The following is a 25,643-nucleotide window of genomic DNA, read 5'->3' as shown; positions in this document are numbered from 1 at the left end:
CAGAAGGCTTTCTGTTCAGCAGTCACTGTCTTTGCTAGTGGCGCCATCAAGCGGAAAAATAGGAAATATATCATGCCTGCAATTAAAACTCTTTTTTATGATCAATTCTTTTTTGTATACTTTGTATAATAATGCATCACCATCTAAAGAGATCTATTCCATATATTAATTGTGGATATGTACACTATAGTGTCTTCATCAGTCCATCAACACTGCAGTGTTCATTTAAAGATTTATGTGTTTGTGTGCACATGGCGTGCGATCTCACGCACGCATGTGTGTGGGCTTGTCTCTGCTTAATTGATCATAAGCCTTAAAATTTTGCCTCGACAAATTATAAATAAATCCATTTTCATTATTAATTTTAATACTGTCAGCAATTTATTTTTTATTCATGTAATGTAATCCATTGAAATGGGCTTTCCCTGTTAATTTAGGGCTAGTTAAATGAATGTAATTCTCAATAATTTCTAAGTTTAATACACTACCTAGGATATTAAGTTTGATTCCCAAATCAATTCTTTCTACCTATTTTTGTGTAAAAATAAAGGCTATTATTTGCATAGATAGTGTATCGTACTGTTCTGTGATGTTTGTATCATTAACATGTATTAATAATAATAATAATAATAATAATAATATTAATTTGGCAAGGCTACTTAAAAAAATATTTTTAAAGGAGTACTTTTTGAACTTATTGCACCTCCAGCTTTGCCTAATATTTGCACTTCTAGCTTTGTCCAACATTTGTGATATTTCAAATTTACACACTATTTTTGTAATTATTCATAATCAATATTTACGAATTAGCTTTAATCCTCCATCTTCAGACTCCACCATCTCTTCCTTGGCCTTCCCAAGCTTCTTCTCCCTTCTGGTAAATAAGTTATCAATTCCAAAGTGATCCTATCTGCACTATTTTCTCTACATGTTTTTGCCAATGAACTCTATGAGAATGAATTCTCTCATGAATAGTAATTAATTATAATAATTAATTATAATTCTCATGAAGCACATCTCTTCGGCTTCCAATTTATAATTTCTTAAGAACCCATGTCTCACAACTGTAAAGTAACAGAGGTAGTGCTAGTACATCATACAATCTAAGCTTTGTCTCTAGAATAATATTAAAAATTATTCTACTAGCATTTTTACCCAAGAAGGTGTAATCACTTCCAAACTTCTACTGGAAATAAATTTAACATAATAACTATATGAATTTGTACATTTTTGTTGAGTGGATTGATAATATTCATCATAAATATGTATTTATTATTATTATTTGGCAATTTATACATCTCTTAAGAGTTAATGTTTAGAATAACTTTTTTTTAATGGAAGAGATTACAAATATCATCACATTCACAAAAAGCAGATCCTTATTTTTTTCATCTAGATGAAAAATTTGTTATATAATGTTCATGTAAAATTTCACTTTTTCATTTCAAAGATGTTAATAGATGTTCATTAAGAACATTTCAAGGAATAATCAATACCATAAATTAAGATCTTTTTTTTATTGCTAATAATGTACTGCATAATAATTTAATGATTAATATTATAAATCAGATTACTGTCTTTCATTCTCATTGTTCTCAAAGAATCATTATTTTTTTACTTTCCTTTAACCTTCTCATTATTTAAATGGTTTCTCACAATCCATTGAATAAGTCCCAAGTTTTTATTTTTATAAAATACATTAACTACAGCAGCATTAAATACAGTAGAGTTTTTGTTAGGCTTCCCTACATTTTTTATCTTCACCTCATAATGAAATATAGATCTTTGTTAGGAGAAAGGCCAACTCAAAAGGCACAGAAAACTATCATTCCTAATTCACATATTGATGGTATTTTGTTTTAATGTTGAGACAGTTGAAGTCAACAAATGATCAGTGATAATAATTAGATTAACAATACTGTTTACAAATAGAATATTGTTATAGTTGTGACTATAATTTTAGGAGCTGCACCAATATTATTAAGGAGTAGGCTGTATTGTTCACTGGAAAGAAAAAATAAGAAAACAGAAACATTTAACGTTGTAAATGAAGTATATATCAGAAGACATGCTGATCCATATTCTCCTACTACAATTGATTTGTTCATGAATGGTGAATTGATAACACATATTGAAGGGGATGGTAATTATAATTACAATTAAATTTATACATATTTACCCAATTTCAGGCTTAATAGTTAAGCAAAACTATTGAAATATTTCTTGGTAGTTATTTAATTTTTTAAGATGGAAATTTAGAACATCATAAAGCTTATTCTAAGTTTATTCTGTTCTAACATATTAAAAGTTGTAGGTATTTTATCTTTTGTAAACATAAAATTAAGATTAAAATAAAAATTCTAAAACAGTTTAACTGTGAGAAAGATACTGAGCTAATACTGGTATTTCTTGGTCAGTAGTTTCAGATATCGCTTACTTTTTGGTGCTTCAGCCCATGTAGGGTCTTTACTTACAAGATGCCATTCCACTCTTCGCTATCTGCTGCTTTTCATCTCCATCCTGTAACATTCATCCTTGCCAAATCATCCTGCAAATCTTCAATCCATTGTCTCCTTGGTCTCCTCAATCTGTACCCCCCCCAGGGTTTCTTTTATAAACTCCCTGCCGTTGCTCATCTGCTCTACATGTCTCTCCCAGCTAACTCAATCTTCTCACCTTAATTTCACCAACGATATCCTGCCTGTCAAAAATTTCTTGCAATTCCTGGTTGGTACATCTTCACTACTCATTTTTACATACACACTCGTATATGTTTCGTAATATATTTCTCTCCCAGATACGCAGCATATCCCCATCTATTTTTGTCAGAACCATGTCTCCGAACCATACAAAACCACTTCCTTAATTACTGTTATAAATCTGTATCTTAATTTTCCTTAATGATAGCAATTTCCAGCTGTTATCTTTGCCTTTATATCAACGTGCGTTTCATTTTTTTCAGTTAAGACAGCACCCAGCTTCATGAATTTATGTGCCCTTTTAAACTTATCTTTTCCCAATTCTATAAAACTCTGATTTCCTTGATGTTCTCTCCTGCTGCAGTACATGTATTTACTTGTGTTGACATTCACAATGAGCCCAATGTGTCAATCTCTCCTGCAATTATTGAGAACCTTCCTCCAAAACTCTTATTTCTGGTGATCAAGACAATATCGTAAGCATATGTGAAACATTACATTTGTTTGTTTTATTCTTATAATTTCTCATCATCCTCTCCAGGGCAAACAATACTATTCAGATTTCTTTCCACTCTTAATAATATCGCTAGTCTTTTGGTTTTAGCTCTACATTACTATCCACATAAAAAATATATATTTATAATAAGTTAGGTTAGCCCTATTTGGTTTGGCCATTCTTTGTACCCTTTACTTTGTAATCAGTAGTTTATAAAGTCATCCTAATCAAACTTACTAACTTGGGCGGTATTCCGAATTCAATCATTATATTAAACTCTACCTTTTAACACTATCAAAAGCCTGTTTATAATCAACACATATACGATGGTGCAGGTCTGCATTAAATTTGTAACATATTTCCAGCATCATACGGATTGCAAATAATGGTCTGGCTAAACAGGCTTTATTCTGCCTAAATAGACACTGGTAATCCTGCAAAATCTTCACATAGGATACCATTCTACAGACAATAATCTCAGCAAGCATTTTATACACTACACTCAACAAAGTTATCTGCTTATAATTTGAAAGTGTTCTGGGCCGATAAAAGTTTATTTCCTCCTCTTCTTTGACCTCCTAACCATTCCTATTCAGCAGTTCACAAAAATATTCTCACAATTTGATCAATCCCTCCTATCAAACTCCCTTTTAAATCCTTACAAAACGTTGCTTGAAGCTGAAATGTAACCCTGACTAGATTTCTTTCCTCCAGTGCCCTCAAGATATCACAAGTTATTTGAATTTAGCTCTATATTACTATCCTTAATGTAAAAAAGAAGGTCTCTTTGAGCTAGATAATATGCAATATAAAGTACAGTACAAAATAAAAAATCCACCTAATGAGAAAAACATACATAACATTAAGATACAGAGTGGCACACGAAATGATCCAACATTTGATTTTGTTAAAAAATATTTATTTGAATAGCAATACAGAAAAGTAAAATACGTGTTTACTATATACCTGGAGATTATGTTCTGCTTATCACATGTTCATTATGACCACCATCATGTCTAGCAACTTCAACACAACTCCTATGTTGTTAATAACTTGATAAATATCCTTGGTTATCTTGTTGCACTCACAACAAAGTTGTGAGTCACTGTGACTGAGTCACACTGAGTTGTTGTGTCACTGTGAGTGCTGGAACACTTACAGTTCCAGCATTGTGCAAAGAAAATAATCATACAGATTCAAATCGGAAAAAACAAATAGGAAATGCAAAACGATTTCCCCATGACCTGAGATAGCGGGTCATACCGTAATTCTCGAAGTGTGATGCACCTTTTCATGAAGCATATGTGAATCTTTAGAAGCCCAAAAACTCAAATTTTGTTTTGTTCAATAATTCTTCTTAGTTCACAGCCCATTCAGCGAATGTCATTCTTTGACATTTGTTGTCAACCATTAATTTAGGAAACAATGTTATTTTGCACAGATACAAATGCAAATCAGTTTTTAAAATTCGCTGCACAGATTGCCTAGAAATCCCAAGTTGTGCTGCTGGTTTTCTTTTGATTTGCCCGGGCTCCTCGGCAACACTGCTCTGACAAATTCGATATTCTGCAGAGAACGAACATTGGCAGGCCGTTCGCGCTTACTCTCAAATACTGAACCATCACTATTAAATTTTTCGTAAATTCTAGATGTATTGTTTTAAATGCAGGCGGCCACTGAGTTTGAAAATGTGCTTAAAACCGTCTCTGTATAAGCACCACACCTTCATTTCAACAACATATTCTTTACGTGCTGTTCAACTGTCAGTCTTCCTTTATCAGCCATCTTGGAACAACACACAAACAGCGCACTTGGAAAGAGAAGAAACTATTATTCATGAACTGCTGTCACTTCTGCCAACATAAAACACGTTAATAATTTATTAACCTACACAATTATAGCCAAAACAAATGATGGATCATTTCGTGCGCCACTCTGTACAATCATAACACAATTCAGAAAAGATTTTATGTACTATTTTTATTACACAAAAAATGTACAAAATAAATACTGAACACTAACAAACACAGAAACCCAGGAAAAGTACACAAGTACTAAAGTAGTACAGATACTTGTATTGGTGTCCCAAAATTCACGCAAGATAAGAATTTTGCGCCATTGGTGCGGTAAAGTGTTGCAAACGAAAAAAAAGAAAGCGTGGCAGCTGAGAGTTCAGGGTTATTAAAAATGGAGCGCCACACGAAAGAACAAATTTTCACTGTTGAGCAATATTTAAAAAATAATGAAAGTTTGGCGACTACAGTTCCCAATTTTCGTACACAATATGGTCGGAATAGTAATTTAACTTCATCAACTGTGAAGAGATTAATTAAAAATTGAGACTGGATCAGTTAGTCGTTCAACACAAAACATCGAAGCAGTTCGTGAGAGTGTTGCTGAGAGTCCAGGAACATCAATTTGGCACCGTGGTTAAGAATTAGGCATTTTGAAAAGCTCTCCACTGCGTACTCTCATGAAAAATTTACATCTTTATGCTTACAAAGTTCAATTAATTTAAGAACTGACCACGCACAGTGAAGAAAGTTCGTTGAATGGATTATGGAGCAACAACAAGTGGATGCTGATTTTTCGAGTAAAATCATCTTCAGCAATGAGGCTTGATTTTCATCTTGATGGCTTCGTTAATCGACAAAATTTTCCCATTTGGGGTTCAGAAAATCCGCGAGTGACTGTTGAAAAACAAATGCATCTGCAATGTGTCACTGCTTGGTGCGGATTTTGGGCTGGAGGCATCATCGGACCTCATAAAAAATGCGGCTGGTCAGGCAATAACAGTTAATGGTGGTTGCTATAGCGGCATGATAATCCAGTTTTTTGTGCCTAAATTGCAAGATATGGGTGGGACGACATGTGGTTTCAACAAAACTGTGCCACATGCTATACAGTCCTAGAAACAATTCAATTACCGCATATTACTGCTTATTTTTTGTGGTCGTGTAATTTACCGTTTTGGCGATGAGAATTGGCTGCTCAGATCATTGACGTAACGCCGTTGGACTTTTATCTTTGGGGTTTTTTAAGTCTTAAGGTTTATGCTGACAAGCCCACGACCACCCACGCCTTGAAGGAGCAAATTGAGTGCTGCATCAACGAAATTCAGCCACATTTATGCAAAACGATCATTGAACATTTTGACAAGAGTGCATGTTGTAATTAGAAATTGTAAATGTTTAATTAAAAACCTGTTTTCTATCAAAATTACTTCTTGCGTGAATTTTGGGACACCTGTAGAAACAAGTCACACACAATGATGTTAACCATAATATGCAAATTTTACATATAGCACATAACAAAATCTTCAGATACTTAAGCAGTAAATATTTACAAATGCTCAAATTTTGATAAAAATAATATGTAAAATTTACAAACAAATCATAGATTATACATTTAAGGGATTTTCCTAACTCTTGTTGGTGGGATTGAAAATGTGCCACCAGATTTCATATAGAAAGGAATTTTCTTCGAGTTCTTTGGTAGGAAAGTTCTAGTATTTTGAAAGTAGGTTATTTAATATTAATAATTTAAAAATTGTTTAACTTTTGGAAAAAAACTACTTACTAACATGTAGTTAACTTCATTATTAATCTGAGTAGGTTAACTTACCACAAATTCTTAAGATGTGATCAAAATCATTTTCTTTTACATCTTTCAAATAAGCTGAACTCTTCTAATTATATTTACTTATATGCCTGTAATTTCTGTAAAATATAGTTGTAGAAACAGATTGGTGGAGAGAATGTAGAAAGAGAAGGTTTGAATTTACTTCTTTTTAAAGATATCAGAGATTAAACTAATTCATAATAACAAAGTCTGAGATCAGTAAAACCATAAACTTTACATTTAATCATAAACCACCATCTTTGAATCTTTTTTCTAAAATAAAAAATAAATTATACTTACTAATCTATATTATCCATCTATAGTATGCCATCTACAGAGTGTCCCATATAAAACGCAACCCATCAATCACTCATCCATGAAATTTCAAAAGTCAAGCTTACTCCCCTACTTGTTGCTGAAATGGACTCGTCCAACATCTGAACATCGCGGCGACGCAGTAGAACACTACTGATAATAACAACAATGCAATCATAACGTTCAGTGTATTGGTAGAGATGGTGTTTTCGCTAGATGAACGTGTTTTCATTGTTGAACAAATCTTGCACTGCAACCACTGAAGTACGACAAGATTTGTTTCGCCATAAGTACCCAGATAAACCAGCTCCTAACAAAACATCAGTATTAAGGTTAGTTGCAAAATTTAGAGATACTGGTTCTGTTAATAACAAGGAACACAAAAGATCTGCGTCAGAGTTGAATACAGATACAGTCACTGAAATCAAAGACCCGATTACTTGCCTCGCCAAATAAATCGATCAGATGTTTGTCTGCTGAAATTAATTAATTAATAAATCACATTTGGGAAGTACTTGAATGTTTGATGTTGAGTTTCAATCATGTTGAGCTTTCCAGTAGCAGTAAAGATCAAGTACTGTTTAACCCAGTCCTTGTAATTTCAAATTCAGCTCATTTAAATGTGTGTTTATGTCGGTCAGAAACAACTTTAACAATTAGTTTTCATTTTTCAATTTAGGAAAATGTTGCTGTTTTCATCAAGAAACACCTTAACAGCTTTAATACAACAGACAAATTTAAAACTTTACCTCAACTAAGCCATCAAATATTGCTGTATAACAGATCTCCATATTCACACTAAATTTCTTGTAAAAAATACTTGAATTACATGTGAACCAGTGAAGAATGAGAAACAAGAAAGTTGACTATCTTAGCAACAGTTGTCATCACGGAGTCCAAATTTAGAGATGAGATCTTTGCATATAAGCTCTCCTTGTGTATTGTAAGAAGTTTTACAAATCCTTTCTTCTTGTCAACATTATAACAACACCATCAGTTGTCACACAGAATCATTTGTTCAAGTCGATGTAATGTTAACAAAACAACTAATAAATGCATTCAAAATGGGTTCTGATTGGTTGTATCATGAAGGGATAATAAGTAACATAACTCTTCATAAATATGATTTTTCTCATAGTATCTTGCAACTATAGCTAGGCATGACAAGTCATATTTAAATCAGTGCTTTCATAAAGAGCGGCACTGAATACTTGGGATTGTTTTAATCCAATTGTTTGTTTAGTTGTTACATTTTCAGCCAAGTCAGTTATGGGCCTCTCAATTGATCTTGCAGAAACTTGTATTTCTCTAATTTGAGAGAGTATAATCTCCTTATTTGGTAAATCAAGAAACAAAATTTCAGCACTGCTCAAAAAAGTTTCTTTAATGTATTTCCCATTTGTAAAAGGTTTACCTTTTAAAGTCATACATTGAGCTACTTTGTAGCTTTATTGTTCTTTACAACTGCTTGGTCTAAAATATGTTTGTTTTTTGAAACCAGAAATAGCTCTTTTGATGGCTTCACTTTTCTCTTCTGAGGTTTTAAACTTAGATTGGTGTTTAGTTTGTATGCGTCTTTATATACTAGATGTGCGACACATAACACTTGTGCTACAGAAAACACAAACAGCACAATCTTTATGTTCTACAAATCCATATCCTTTTGTACAGTTTTCTTGAAATGGACAATGATTAAGCTTCCTTTCTTTTCTGCCATATGTAACACAGAGTATTTTGAAAATATAAATAAATCAACAAACATTAATGCTGATATTTATATATAAAATTTAACTGAATTAAAATAATAAAAAAAAAACAATTAATTTGTCTAAACATTATTTAAGTAGGAATTATTGTCTTTACAATTCAAATATATTTATTTTAAAACTCACCAATTAATATCACTTATAAAAAATAACCTATAAAAATGTAAACTTTTTGTGAAACTTATTTTCACCCACAGAATGATAAGCGTCAATGTTTAATTTTGATGTGTTATGGGATTTGGGTAAAGTTTTGAGTCGTCATACTCTTGAATATATTTTTCAAACAATATGAACTTATTAGCTTGATTGATAACAAAGTTGAAAGAATAAAAAAATGACACTTGGTTAAATTTTGAGAACTGACTCGTGATGACTCTTTCATAGTTCTGACTTTTGTGTCAATCATAACCAAATTATTGAAATGTAAATCTTAGAGCTTCTGCATACCATTAGAAATTGTGTGCAAAGTGTGGCACGTGTGTCTAGGTTGCTGACCCCTGATATAAATTATTTATTAAACATTACTCATGAATGAGCAGCAGTGTTTCTTAAAAGAAACACTGAAGTAACTATTATCTCCAGAAAGTATATATTAGGGATTAGTAAAATTTTTGGATCTTACTAAGGTTTTGACATTCAGTCTTGATATTATGCAAGAATTTAAACAATAGAAAACTGTATACTGAGGTTATAAGTGTGAAGGTTGTTAAAATTAGGACACAAATTTTAAGGTTTCTTTAGAGAATTATGTTTCCATGGAGTTCTATGGTTTATTTCTCATTCATAATTTATTTCTCATTCATCAGTGAATTAGTAGATTATTTGAATTAGTTAAAATTACTGTCCACAAGCGTCAATAATTTTTTCAAATAAAAGCTTTCATGTGTTAGCTGAAAGTCATCATATACACAAAAGACGATGAATATTGAAATATTTACTGTCTTGATGATAACCATTCCTCTGAATTACTTTCTCTATTGAGATAGAATGGGTAGATTTTTAAAATAAAATAGTTTTCAAAATAAATTAATTTAATAAAAAAATTAAAGAATTAAAAAAAGTACACCACTAAAAAAATATGCATCAATACACTAAATGAAAATAAAATCTGTGAACTTAATGAAGACAAAATAAATATCTATCATGAGACGAATTATGATAATAATTTGTCTGTTGCAACAGTAGCATCTGTAGCAGGGCATTAGCAGACAGAAATTTCTAAATTAACAATTGAACCAAATTTATTAAATAATTTCTAAAATTTATGTTTTAATTACAGTTGTATTTTCAGTGATTGGTGCTGGTAATCTCACTATGGCTTAAAATAATGTAATTTTTTGCAGTTTTCATCAGTTAGCTAGACATATAATGAATGTAATTAAAAAGTATTGGATTAGACTTGTTTTGCTCATTAAGTATATTGATTTTTTGCACATTTCATAATTTTTGAGTTTAATAAGATGTGATCCTTTCCTTTGCATGTATAGAATATCAATATTGTGTTATTTTAAATTGTGATTTGCTTTTATGATTGGTTAGCATATGACTGTTGGTGTGGAGCAGTGTTTCTCAACCTGCAAGTCATGAAATTAGCCTACAACTTTATTGATATGCTGTTACGAAAAGTAACATTATAGTGAGAGCAATTGAGATAATATTCTGTCTCTCTCTAAACAGGCTAATTTTTTTAACAACATAATTCATATACAGGAATTATAATTTCATCTTTCCTGTAAGATAGTAATAAATCATTTATTTTATACTAATGGTTTCTAATATAGAATTTATTTCTTAAGAAGACAAGTTATTTTTCGATTTACATTTTGTGGGTAACTCATAATAACATAGGCAAATTTAGAACTCCATTTCCAGGATATATAGGACTTAAAATAACTTGTTGTTCATAATTTTATTTATACATTTATTTCTTCTATACATCCCACACATCTAACACACCATATAATGTTTTACCCAAATTAGAATTCTTATCCCAATTTGGTTGCTTGTTTGGATCAGTTCACTAACATCATCTTAGTACTTAGTTTATGAGGTATAAGTTGCATGTAGAAAGTGTGCCTTTTATTATCGGAGATTCACAAAATAAGTAAAACATTCTCTTTTCTCTTAATACACATTGCTAAATGCGGTAAGATACGCATTGAAAAAATCCCGTGACACTTCCCCTGGAAATGATATCAGGTTCAGTGCTAATCACACTTTCTTAATAGTGCATTATGGCACCTTTTGTCTATTTACAGTAAAATGTTCTTGACCAGATGTTTCCAGATTCCTGGTCAGAAGCATTGGTCATCTCTGTACTGAAACCCGGTAAAGATAAATCATGCCCTTCCAGTTATCATCCTATATCCTTGGCCAGTACTCTGTGCATTTGATGGAATGTATGATAAACTGTTGCTTAGTGTGGTACCTTGAGAAAACAGCTTTTTTTTTTTTTCTTTGTTTACTAAGTGGAGGAACCACACTTAACAGGCGCCTAAGTAGTGTTGGGCTCGTTAATAGGTTCCGCAAGATGTTAATAAGTGTGTGTATGTTTTCCTGCGCAATACCGACAAAACCTCCACCCTGGCTATCCACCCTCCCTGGCACAGCTTAAACAAGCATTGCTTCAGGAAGATGGAGATCACCCACACACACACAGTCATACTTCCAGTTATCATCCTATATCCTTGCCCAGTACTCTGTGCATGTTGATGGAATGTATGATAAACTGTTGCTTAGTGTGGTACCTTGAGAAAACAGCTTTTTTTTTTTTCTTTGTTTACTAGGTGGAGGAACCACACTTAACAGGCACGCCTAAGCAGTGTTGGGCTTGTTAATAAGTTTCGCAAGATGTTAATAAGTGTGTATGTGTTCCTGCGCAATACCGACAAAACCACCCTGGCTATCCACCCTCCCTGGCACAGCTTAAACAAGCATTGCTTCAGGAAGATGGAGATCACCCACACACACAGTAATACTCCACAATTGTTATGATACAATACATCATAATATACACCTAAGTTCGTACAACTAAGATACATACTTACAACAAGAAGCAGCGATGACCTACATCATCAATACACACTATAATCAAACAATCATAATTAAATATAATATAATCAAACATGAAAATAATTAACACCATAGTTCATACCACAAACAGATATTTACAACAGAAAGCAGCAAAGACCTGCAGCATTGATACAAACATAATCATACAGTCATGATCAGGCACCCTTGTGTACAATCAATATCTAACAAGTGAACATAATGATACAACTAGATACAAAAGAAAAACTTAATACAAATGAATACAATACTACAACTAGTGAAGTAAACAGTAATAACATAATAAACATGAATTATAAAGTAGATAAAAAATCAATCAGTAATCCTCAATACCTCATACATGATACAATGCATCATACTTACTGGGAGGCAGTCATCAGACAAGAAGGCAGAGTGTCCACAGTTTCATTGTGTCCAGGTTCCCCCTAGTTACTCAGTTGTGAACCTATAAGATGTCAACCTGTAGATGCCTCCTTTTCACATCGTACCTGGTGCACGTGAAGAATACATGGTGGGAAGTTTCTTCATCGTAGCACACCGAGCATGCATTATTGTGATCAAGGCCCAAACCGAAATAGATAGGACCTAAAACCACCATGGCCCATCAAGAACTGGCACCTTCCAAGGTAATTATCAATTTGGGCAAATTTTCGTCGTTTAGCCGCATTTACCACTACTTCTGGTTTTTCAGGTGCGAGTTTGAAACCCAGCTACTCGCATGCAGTCGCTGATACCATAGGCGATATGTATTTTCTCCTTCGTCATTCTCTGGTGGCTGCTTCTACCACCACAACGAGTTCATTTGCGTAACCAACAAAAGATACACCTGATGGAGGCGGGAGGCGAAAGACCTCGTTATAGGTAAGGTTCCATAAAGTTGTTCTAAGGACTCAACCCATCAGAACTCCTCTATCCAGCGCGCGCCAGGAGACCTTCAACTACACAGGTTTATATGCGTCCCGTCAGGTATAAGGTTACAATCCTGACTATATATTCAGGTACCCCATGCACGTGTAACGATTGTACAGTAGACGCATGGGTAATGCTGTTAAAAGCATTTCTGACGTGTACCGAGACCAGCTCGCACATCTTAACCGGTGAACTGGCCACCGTCATTCCGTATTAATCTGTGTGCCATCTCGTAGAAGGCAGATATCACATCAATGGCAGACCTGCCCTTGCGGAAGCCAAATTGACTTGGAGAGAGTCCGCCTGAGTCTTCGATAGCCTCAACTAATCTGTGTTGGAGCATGCGTTCCAGAATTTTGCCACTACATCCAGAATAGCAAGTAGCCATTAAGAGGAGGGGAACTCAGGGTCCTTCTCGGGCTTGTTGACGGGAACTAGCCTTTGCCTGCTCCACCTGTTCGGAAAGAATCCTTTTGCCAGGCATGCAGTGTAAATTTCCAGAAATGCATCAGGATCATCTTGTGCTGCCATCTTGACATTAGATTAGACAGTAGGTTCGGACCGGGAGACGTGTCTGCTGGCATGCGCGCTGCAGCAGCTGCCAGCTCTTCTTTGGTGAGAAAAAAGGGTGGAGGCTCGGGCTCCTCGTCGCCTTGCTCACCCTCGTAACAGGTTCGCCACGGGGAAAGAGCCCCTCAATGATTCGACCTATCTCGTTTCTATCCCGAGTAGCGGGTACCCTGGGTCGCAAGGTCCTATTAACTAAAATCCAATATAACTAAAATGGGGTAGGGTCTACCCCAGGGATGAGTCAACTTCAGCTAGCAGACGTCGCCAGCAGAATTTCTTAGACTCGCGTAAGAGCAGTTGTCTCCTGCTCTCCTTAAATTGGGCGGTGTATAGTGCCCTGAGCGAATCAAGGCGAGGGGGCATGGCCAGCCTCCTAAGTCTGTGATACTCCTTTTGTTTCTCATTTATGTCATGGAAATACCAGTATACTGGTGGATGACCCTTACCACAATATCTCCTTGGAAGCATTGCGTTAAAAGCTTCTTTGAGATTGTCAGTCAGGTGAGAGGCTTTCTCTTCCGCTGAGGCTACTCTAGTGACACCCCGCAAAGTCAAGAGTCTCAGCCAAAACTCCTGGATCGAGAGTTCTAACACTCCAACCTGCTGCCGAATTCACACCGAGTTCGCGATTGTCGTCATCGAGAGTCATAACTGTGAGTTGGTGGTCGCTGACGGAGAAGCCCTCCCATACTCGCCAGTCACGGACCCGTGCAGCCAATCCAAAGCGAAGGTAAGGTCCCTCCTGAATGTGTGCGCAATGCCGTTGTAAAGGCACACCATATCCAATGCCGCAATAGTCTTCCATATTCTGCCTCTCATTCGTCCTGATCGACCCCCATATAGTAGATCAAGCGTTAAAATCGCCGGTTAGAATAGCCGGCCAGTGTGCAAGAAGGTCTCTCAAAATAGACGTCAGGGTCTATTAGGTGAAATACAGCACGCATAGAAATACACGCTTTTTATCCGAGCCCTCACAAATCCTGATCCTTGATGCACCTCTCTAGCTGCCGTTTGCTTCCGTATGGCAACAGTCTTATCCTCCGACAGGATCCATCCCAGTCTAGGAGAAGACAGATACGGCTCAGAGATGAGCACAATATCTGCACTCATCTTCATAGCGTATTTCGCCAGCATTCATTAACCAACCTCGCATGGTTTAGATTAACTTGTGCAATCTTTAGCTTCATTGTTATGACAATAGTCCGACCCGGATGGCATCGACAGTCTTCTTCTCAGTCCCGCTGGGAAGAAGACGACGATGTAGGTTGTCGGTACGGTGGCCCTCCGTAGCACAGGTCATACATCTTGAAGTTACGGCACAATCAATCGCCCTGTGGCTCGTACCTCCACAATTAAAGCAGGCTCCAGATTGGTCTTCTCCGCAACAGTTCCTGGCAGCATGACCCACTTCAAAACAGCGGTAACGTCGCAGGGGCTGCTCTATAATATTGACTCTAATGCGCAGGGCAGTAGTTCTAGGTTTGTCGTCACAGTTCCCTCCTTGATAGTAGCAGTGACTGCCTGTTTAAATTCTCCCGCATTCTTGTCTCTCGTATTTTTATCTCCCGCTCTCCGAATGGAAAGAATCTCTGCAGCCGGAGGCACCGTAATTCCATGTCTAAAGCAGCTCTGCGTATGTAGCATTAGATTTCAAAATTATCGTTTCTGTTTTGGGTTTGTGAACAGACTGTGCTTCACTGCCCGCGAAGGGAAATTTTCCTCCAGGGGCAATTATATGACATCTTTCTTCCTTCGCATTCCAATATCTTCCTGGTGATGGTGGCGCTTGCAGAGCCATAAATCTCCGTCTGTATTGCGCCCAACTTCTTGCCGTTAATCTTTTTGACCTTGTCAACGACGTCTATAAGAACCTGCGCAAGGGTCGTTGCTTCCTCCAGAATCCACTTAAGCCAGGTGGAATAAATTCTTAATGGGGGTCCCCTTCTCCCATCTTCTCTCCAATGAGTTTAGCTTCAAGAAAAGCTGTGAGAGAACAGCCCTGATTGCCCCCGAACAATGCAGTTTCCGCCAGGTAGATCGCCTATCGATCATCTAGTTGCTCTTGAATCTGTTATTCAAAACGCCTTCCTTCTTTGCCAACACCTGGTTGCGGTATTTTTTGATATGCAAAAAGTGTACCATACAGCTTAGAGGAGAGAAATCCTAAATAAACTTCATGAGTGCATTGCATTTTTATCAAGGGTTTTCCCAGCAATCTGTCCTTTCGAGCTCGAGTTGGAACGACGATATCCGGAAGTTATACACTAGAAAACGGAATATTACAGGGAAGTGTCCTAAGCGTTACCTAATTTGTCGTAGCCATAAACAGTATAACCCGTTCGAGAACCCGTTACGTGTTTTTTATTTTTTGACGATTTCTCAGTTTACGTAACATCTAGAACTTTAGCTACTAGCGAGAGCCTACTTCGAAATACAATACACTGTTTAGAATCGTGGTGTAAAACAAACGACCGGATTCACGTTTTCTCCACAGAAAATCTGTTTTTCACGCTTGAGGGAAGATGACACTTAAGTGTTTTTATATGGTGAACTAGTTGAAGCATCCACACCGGTTAGATTTTTAGGAATGTGGTTTGACCAATAACTGGGTAGGTAACACATTTAAAGCAACTAAGGTAAAATGTTTTAAAAATTTTGGACATGCTGAGAGTTTTATGTAATACTCGATGGGGGAGATGATGAGAGTATGCATGTTGTGCACTTTACCGAGCTCTAGACTGTTCCCGCTTGGACTACAGCTGTATGGCTTCGTCGTCTGCTCGACCATTGGTCTTATGGTCTTACAATGCTAGATTCCGTACATCATTCAGTTATCCGTCTTGCTACAGGTACTTATCATTCAAGCCCTGTGGTAAATCTGCTGGTGGTGAGTGGTGAGCTATCAATCCAACGTTTGATGTGGTGTTCTGTAACCATCATCTGATTCGATACAAAGAGCAGCCGATATCTACTGCTTCACTAAGAGCTCATTTCACGTCAGAGCTCATCACTGCCTTTTCTCAGCTCTAAATGTACGATTACCTCCAGTCCTTACTGTTGCTACATGTTATTACCCTCCTTGTCTGCAACTAATTACTACTACCTTGATCTTTGCCAATATAATAAAAAGAACACTAATAACCTTCTGTATGTCTACACTGTATGGAAAAGAAGAAATTTTTTCTTTTCACCTATTTCATAGTGTAAATTAGCAAACAACCTATTCTGTAATTGTTGACTTTTAATGAAATTGATAATTCTAACAAAAAATTTGTTTGATATTTTCCGTCATATTGTTTTTGGCAAGAGCATGCCTGTGAAAGTAGTGGGTTCATTACACCCTTTGTATAAGACTATTTTTTTAAAAATTCGCTCTTCTTTCTTGATATCACTTTGCACCATCATTACATACTGCAATATATATTGTTCAATTTATGGTATAGCTTTTAGTAGCTTCATAAAAAAAAAAAAAACATCAAAAAGACATTGTCCTGTTGCAAGACCCCAGGTATTGATTTGCAAAAAAACATGTATTTTCTTTGATTCATATCTCACATATAAGAACCGAGAAATGTTTGCCACATCTGTTGACTCATCAAATTAAATACTAAAAAATTCACTTGCTGAATTATCTGATCGTGAATATCGGCAGCCATGTCATTGATTCACCTTGACACTGTCGTTAGAAAGCAGAATGTTTTTCAGTTTTTTTTGCTTCTTCCATGCCTACTAAAACACTGACCACATTAATTGCACCTTGCAATGTGAGCTTTTTTGTGATTGTATGGTGTTTGGACATCTTAGCTACTCTTAATGTTACAAGATAAGATGCTTCAAGTGTACTTTTATCAGTATCACTTGATTTACAAATAGAAACTTGTTGATTTGAGTATGTAACTTTCTTTCAAAAAATTCCCAAGGGTTTGCTTTTATGATCCGGATGCTAAGTTTCCAAGAATCTAATTAATTTTGATGACTTCATACTTTCATCGGGGAGGACTTGAAAGCAAACAATGCACTGTGGCTTTCCATCCCATGAGGTAAAACCATAATTTAAATAATCATCATTGTACAATGTTGTCTCTTTACCAATTGACAATTGATACCAATTGCCAATTGACACCATTTGACCATACACTAAAATACTGAAAACTCAGTTATCATTACTTTCAATGAAACTACAGTTTTAAAAACTTAAATAAAGGCACCAGATATATGCATCGCATTCAAAACTAAATTGACGTTCTGCAATCCCTTACGCCTCTTTTATACTGCTGAGAGTATGACATGTTCAAATGTAACACGTGCATGTTAAAACATGACGCTCTCACAGTGAATATTATGCAAGTAGACGAAATTACAAGGAGCATGTATACATCAAATTGTAAATTTCTCATGTTTGTACACTTCATACATGCATGTTCATACCTGTCACTATCAATGCAACTAGTTTTCACTAGGCATCACTGGGCTGGTATTGGGGATCGTAAAATATTCACTATATATATTTTTTTTACTTTTTGGGGGATGTAAAGCTAAAAATGTTGAGAATCACTGGTGTAAAATACTTAGTTTATTGTGAATTTTGAAATTTATGTATCTAGCTCATATTCAAAAACCAAGAGATGAGATGCCCAAAGATGAGGTAATACCAGGAGAAGTTTAATAGTTTTGAAAAGTTCAAAATTATATATTACATGTAGGTGAGGAGATTCATTCCAGTTGCATTAACCATTTGTTGATGGAGTCGACAGAAGGGGATTATCACAATGAAATCAACTTTAATATGGTTTCTAAGGGGTTGAGAGAGAGGTTAATAAGAAGTCTTTCTCATCAAAAATGAAGAAGTGGTTGAGAAGGAAAAATATTCCTTTCTGAGAAAACATATTAAATTTATTCAAGTTGAAAAATATGAAAAAAAAACAAAAAAAAATTGTAGCATAGATAAAATGTTGGAGGAAAGAAGAGATTCAATATTGAGAATTCCCTGAGTTTTAGTTTTGATACACTCTCAGGTGTTTATGATCTCATTTAATTATTTCTACTTTTAGAAACTAATATTTCCCTTTTAAAGAATACTGGTTTATTTTGTTTTGTTTGCTTAGGTTTAATAATATCAACACCAACTGGTAGTACAGCATATTCTGCTTCAACAGGGGCATCAGTAATTCATCCAAGTGTATCAGCTATATTAGTATGTCCAATATCTCCAAGTAAAATTACGTTTAGACCAATCTTGGTACCTCCTAACACTCTGATAACATTAAGTACCATTTTGCTATTTTTTTTAAAAATTAATATTTAAAATAATTATTGCCAGTATCTTAAAACTTTTAACACTTTTTAAGAAATTAAAAATTATTTAATGGTAGTTAAATTGAATTATGCTGTAAAGTTTATATTGATTTTTTGTTATTGTAAAGTTAGTTTTCGTTTTTCAGTGATTTTGACTGAGACACGCATACACACACACACACACACACACACACACACACACACACACACACACACACACACACACACACACATATATATATATATATATATATATATATATATATATATATATATATATATATATATATATATATATATGTGTGTGTGTGTGTGTGTGTGGAGACCAAGTGCCACAAATATATAAAAATTTACAGTGAAAAGACTGAAAAATGTCTGTACTATTGCCAACTAGTTTATATTTGCTTAAATTATATAAAAAACAGTGACTGATGCTTTTGGTATTATTATTACTGGTTGATCAATATGCACAGTATGTTCATAACACCAGTCACAAAAAGGGTTCCTTAAGGTGTGAAGAATGAACAGACAACTGGGTCTCTGTGAGATTTCTTACCTCATGGAAACGTTTACTTTAGATTAGATTTGTCATTTTTATGTAGTACTTATTTTTATTTAACTGATCATATTAATAACTATTAACAATGTAGTAATAATAACTACTTTTACTTTAATGCAAGTATTTACAGCTGCTGGCATCCGTGGTAGCATCTCAGCCTCTCAGCCTCTCATCTGAAGTTTCCAAGTTCCTGGTCGGGCATGGTATTTTCACATGATACAAAATTGCCACCTCTGAAGCAGTAACTAATGGTAGTTAGGTATATTGCCTAATCATTTTACCCTGCCTTCCATTTTTCATGATCTTGCCAGCCAGCCCCATTCTTCCAGGTATATCTGATCCATAACCAAATGTTTCCAGGTATATCTGATCCATAACCAAATGTTTCCAGGTATATCTGATCCATAACCAAATGTTTCCAGGTATATCTGATCCATAACCAAATGTACTTGCTCTTGCCATCTCTCCCTTGGCCGTCCCCTACCCCTCTGTTATTGCTGATTACCAGTTTCCATACTCTTTGTGGTATCCTATCCCTATTCATATGTTGCATGTCCCATGCCAGACCAACTGCTTATAATGAATACAAATTAATGTTTATGTAATAGCTATTTCATAATTAAATTCATTTTATTGATATAATTAAAATTTTATAAATCAAATTTAGAATTCATCCATTTATGGCTGAATTGGTAAGAGTGTTATTCTATACATGTGCACTTCTTATTAAATATCCATGTGCCCTTTCATACTCACAGTTTTCAGTACATTCCATGTAATATTAATATTAACTAAAAAGATAAAAACTTGTATGCTATTTTGTAGCCATTATAACTGCAACAAATTCATATGAATGAATTTCTTAGCAGAAATAATAACAATATGTTTTTAACACAGACTTCTTATTCTAAATTTAAGAATTATCTTTCAATAATTTATTTATTCATTCATTCCATTTTTTTACCACACTGGATTTTATTTACATTGCAGTATACAAACAAATGTATAAATTGTATTATTCAGTGATTGATAACGTTCTAAAATGTTTAAAAAAACATATTTATATATTACAAAATTATCAAATCATGTGTATTACTTAAACATATAATTTATTCATTTGGAATAATACAACTTTCAAATGTTTAAAAATCAATCCTTATCACCAGTTTAGTAAAATTTATCTAATTTTATCTGTATAAACATATCTTTATGAACGTTATATATATTTTCAGTCATCAGTTTAAACACCTCATAAATAATAAATCTTTGATAAAATATGAATATTAAATTATCTTATTTCAGATAATATTCTAAACATATAAATATCTGTTTAGTTTGTATAGTCCGACTAACATTCTATAATTTGTAATTGAGGCTTAGATTTTTACAAATTATAATTTTTTTTCAAATCTAAGTGAAAATTGATTTTATTGACTAAGTAATGACTTTTACTGAGTCTTGTTTGCTTTTCTCTGTAAATCAAAGCATTTTAGAGACATTAATCACTTGTAAGACGTTTTATGAGTATAGTTAAAGTACAACTATAGTTAAATAAAGTTCATTTTTAGGATTCTATGAGTATATCTTCATCAAGTAGGATTTTCATATATCTTTAATTATTTTTGGTCAGAAGACCAACATTTCAACTATTCATTTTAGAAGCCTTTTTTTTTTAACAACAGTTGCTTTAATGTTCATAGATAGATATTTGTCTCAAAGTCTTTCAGAAAAAAGATCTTTCCAGAAAAAAAAATCAGTCATATGATTGCTCAAGTGTTCATTAACTTGCAAAAATCAGCTCAGTCAATTTTCTATGATAAATCTTGGCAGAAATTATTAAACTAAATAAAGTTAATATTTTTGCTCAGAGCAGTTAACTACAGGACTTTGTTTATTGTCACTTTATAAAGTATACTCCAACTGTGGCTGGTAATTATAATAACCAAGATGTATTTGTGAACATTTGTCTTTGTGTTGTTAAGTAAAACATATTGTATTGTTAAGTAGCATTGTTATTTTATGGGTTGATAATTGCTTGTATACAATACTCATTATTCTCTGAGGATCATCATTTAAGTAAAATTTAGAAAGAGCTTTATACTTAAACCATGATACGGTTAAGGAAATATGAAACCTTACTGTTATATTTAAAGTATTTCCATTTAATAATGTTCCTTGTATGTAGTGCCAAAAATGTCTGACCCTGAACCCTTCTATGTTCATTAAACTCAAACTTGTTAGAATAATAATAAATAAAAATTAAAGCCTGATCAATTTATAAAAACTATCATTGTATTGTAGTTTCTTCTGAGTAACAGTTTGGTCAATAAGGACCCACTAATTGGTTTTCAGATTTCCCGTCACAGTTTCGCTCACAAAATAATCAGAATTATAAACAGAAATACAATCACAGTGTTATCAAACCTGATGAAGATTGATTCAGGAGTGGCAGTATAAAATGTAAAAAACAATTTGTTTTTTTACTTAAAATATTAAAATTCAAAAAACCCAAAAGTGGTATTCAGATATCTATCTGAAGAGTATTTGCAAGCCCAAATAAAGTGAATATCTTATTTAGTATAGTTGGAAATTGAGAAAATTTGCAATGATTCAGCAGTACAGTAGTAAGTTATATTCTTATGTTTTAAACCTGAAAAAACACATACACCCCCACACCTTTTAGCCTATCAAAAAATAAAAGCAAACTTTTATTTTTAATCTACAACTATCCTAATTCTGACTTTCTCAAGTTGATTTCAATTCTCCCTAAAATTTCCCATTATCCTGTAATTATTTAGTTTCTCCATTGTATCACTTTTTTTGGAGTAATTGAAATTTTACACCCACACAAAAATTATGTTGTATTACCAAAAGCAAAAATAAAAATTGCTCACATGACTGAGCATTATTTAAATTTACTCTTCCACCTAATTCATATTACATCTAAACAACTTAAATGTCAACATTCACTGAAATAATAAGATAATAAAAAAATAATTTATAATTCTTAATAATTTTTTATGATTTGTAGTACAAGCTTTTATTATGGTTATGCTCAGCTTTTCTCTATACATGTTGATGGGAATGTTATTCAATAATACTTTACTCTCTTACAGATTGCAATTTCACCAAATTCTTTGGAGAATAATGCATGGGTTGTGTTTGATGGTGTAAAGAGTTTGGAAATCTCTTATGGAGACAAGTTTGTATCATTTTAATATTGGCACAATAGTAAACATAGATAAATGTCTTGATTAGTTTATTGATCAGAATGACTGAACATATATTTCAAAAATATTAATCATTTAAAATTATGTGAAAAAACACTGCTTTAAGCAGGTGAAATTACTTCACATTACGCGAAATTCCTCTTCACATTATGTAAAATAATTTCCTCTGTTTCAAATTATGTGAAAATTGTTCTTGCAGAAATGTTTTTCAAATCTAACTGTGCAGCTCTTTTTCAGTAAAGTTGACAATTGTTTAATTGTTAATAGCGACCATCTTTAAAAGGTTAGGAAACCCATTTAATATTTGGCTACATACTAAATATGTTTAAGACATGCACTGTTTGTCAGTGCATGTCTTAAAAATATTTAGTATGAATGTATTAACTTTGTTGGAAATATATATGATGTAATACAACTACTAGTAATTTCACTGACAAGAAGCTGCATAATTAGATTTGAAAAAATTTGTGAGAACAATTTTATGTCAGTTGTTAATTTTAAAAATTATTTAATAGATTTTTATCTGCAACACAAGTTAATCCATCCCTGGTTTATGTTTTTTTTTTTTTTTTAATTTGCATCTATGCTACCAAACCTTCCCTAACAAATCAGTCATAACATTTCATGTTTATTATCAATTTATATGCTTTCTATGCTAAAAATGATGAGTGTAAGATAAGGAAGCCCAAATTTGATAGTTAATTTCACAGTATATACCAGGAATTTTACAAGATCTGTCTTGTCAGTTGTCATAATCAAATTACTAATTTCATTGGTAGTGAAATATAAAACACAATTCAGTCCAGAAAATGCAAACAAGAATAACAAACATTTCATATCAGGCCTATTAGGAAAAGAAAGTGTATTTGATTTCTGTAAAGTAACTCCATATTTCATAAAGTAACTCCCAAAAATTGCAAAGCTACTTTTATGAGTGATAAGCATTCCAAGCCAGGCTAACTAAGGAGAGTGATGAATGATTATCTCCCATTGCATCTTTCACTGAGCCAAATATACTGTTGCTTATTAGTTAGTATGCTAAGCATATTAATTGTAGGTATTAATCAGTCCTTAATGTTTCACCTTTGCTGTACAATGAACATCATTAATCTTAGGTAAAACAAATCAGAGTACACATTGCCTTTAATCTCTGATGGTTTACAAGTATTATAGTCAAGCAAAATAGAGGGGTAGAGTTTAAAATTACAAATTAAGAATAATTTGTCAAGAAACAACATATGGCTTGCCATCCTGATATGCAGCAGTGTATTTGGCTCAGTGAAAGAGGCAATGGGAGACAATCATTCCTCAATCTCCTTAGTTAGCCTGGCTTGGAATGCTTATCAACCATTCTTAAAAATGTCTTTGCCATTTTTTGGAGCTACTTTACAGTTAAGGAACCTAATGTACATATATAATAATTAAAATAAAGACTATAACATCAATTACAATTTAATACAGTAAAAACTGTTTCGGTTTTCATACTCTGAATTTTAATTTGTACAACTTTGTATTTCCACATTGTTCATTACATGATTATACACAAAAGATGTTAATTCAGAATAAGAATCCAATCACTAGCAGACTCTATTTAAACTTACCTTTAGCTAATTAGCATTAATAAATTATGTCCAGTTAAGATTTTAATCTATTTACAATGATAATAAGTAATTGTGAAATAATTTTTTTAATTAATTTTTTTTTGTTTTAGTATAACTATTTCTATATCAAGTTATCCTTTGCCATCAATATGTGCCCAGAACCAAACCGCTGATTGGTTTCAATCGCTCAGAAGTTGTATGTCATGGAATTCTTAATCTATCAAACAATCTAATCAAACTGTCTATTAAGCATAATATAAAAAGAAAATTATTACAATTACATAATGCACTGAATGTAAGTATTCTACATTTTCAATCTCATTTAAATATACAGATTAAGTTATCCACAGAATGTATTAACTGTGTTGGAAATATATATGTTGTAACATAGTCTTACTAAGAAAAAATTGAGTTACTTCCTATCAAGTTGCCTATGAGTTTTTGCTTTCCATATAAGCATAAGCAGAAGACAATTTCAAGATTATCTTTTAGATATCTGAACAAATCAAAATCCTAACAGTTTTTTTTTTAAAGTAAGACAGATGCTTATTTACAAAGTGATCGAAAGTAATCAAAGTGATTGAAAGTGAATTTGAATTGTGTCTGTTGTTTTAATATGTACTATCATGTGCTTTTTGTATTTATATATTTTGTAAGACTAGGTTAAAATAGTATCTGTGAAATAATTTTTGTTTATTTTTCTTCAGTTTTTTTACTGTAGAAGTGTGTGCTTATTGTATCCATTCATTTGTGCTAAGTATTTAAAAATGTTAAATAGTCAAAACAAAACTTTACTTTTAGTGAATTTAGTATGATTTTTCTAGTTACAAAGGAATTCATATATGAAAAGATAGAAGATATTTTATAAATAAGTATAATAATTGTTTAAAAATAAAATATAAATATTTAGTGGAGAATATAAATTATTAAATGATACAGAAAAAGGTTTTACATGAGCACACACACACACACACACACACACACACACACACACACACACACACACACACACACACACAATATATATATATATATATATATATATATATATATATATATATATATATATATATATATATATATATACACACACCCACCCACCCACCCACACACACACACACACACACACAATATATATATATATATATATATATATATACACACCCACACACCCACCCACACACACACACACACACACACACACACACACACACACACACACACACACACACACACACACACACACCACTCTCTCTCTTTCCTTGCTTTTAATTGTAAGTTTTTCCTGTTACTTTTTTTATTTAATTCTTCCTATTTGTGGCAGTCGCTTTTAGATTCGTAAATAATATTACAGTTTATTGTACATTATACATAAAATATCTGATGCAGACACCATATGACTTCCTTATCTTCCTTATACGCCTATTAAATTTCATTATAATAAAATTTAATAAAAAAAAAAAAAAAAAAAAAATAGTAAAATTTTATTTCATTAATAACTATTGAATTATTT

General features: G+C 33.3%; 1 protein-coding gene across 1 annotated transcript in view; it reads left to right on the top strand.

The window, feature by feature from the left end:
- The window catches only part of LOC142317860 (NAD kinase-like), a 39,553-nt gene extending 15,207 nt beyond the window's left edge, over positions 1–24,346 (top strand). Inside the window, exons 5-7 of the mRNA XM_075354409.1 lie at positions 18,551–18,639; positions 22,416–22,501; positions 24,241–24,346. Of these exons, the coding sequence (XP_075210524.1) occupies positions 18,551–18,639; positions 22,416–22,501; positions 24,241–24,346 (281 nt within the window). The remainder of the gene's footprint in view (positions 1–18,550; positions 18,640–22,415; positions 22,502–24,240) is intronic.
- Positions 24,347–25,643: the final 1,297 nt, after the last annotated feature.

This window comes from Lycorma delicatula, chromosome 1 (genome assembly GCF_047948215.1).
Source record: "Lycorma delicatula isolate Av1 chromosome 1, ASM4794821v1, whole genome shotgun sequence".
Classification (NCBI taxonomy): Eukaryota; Metazoa; Arthropoda; class Insecta; order Hemiptera; family Fulgoridae; genus Lycorma; species Lycorma delicatula.
The sequence above is the reverse complement of the archived record's forward strand: the minus strand, read 5'-3'. Positions and strand labels throughout refer to the sequence as shown.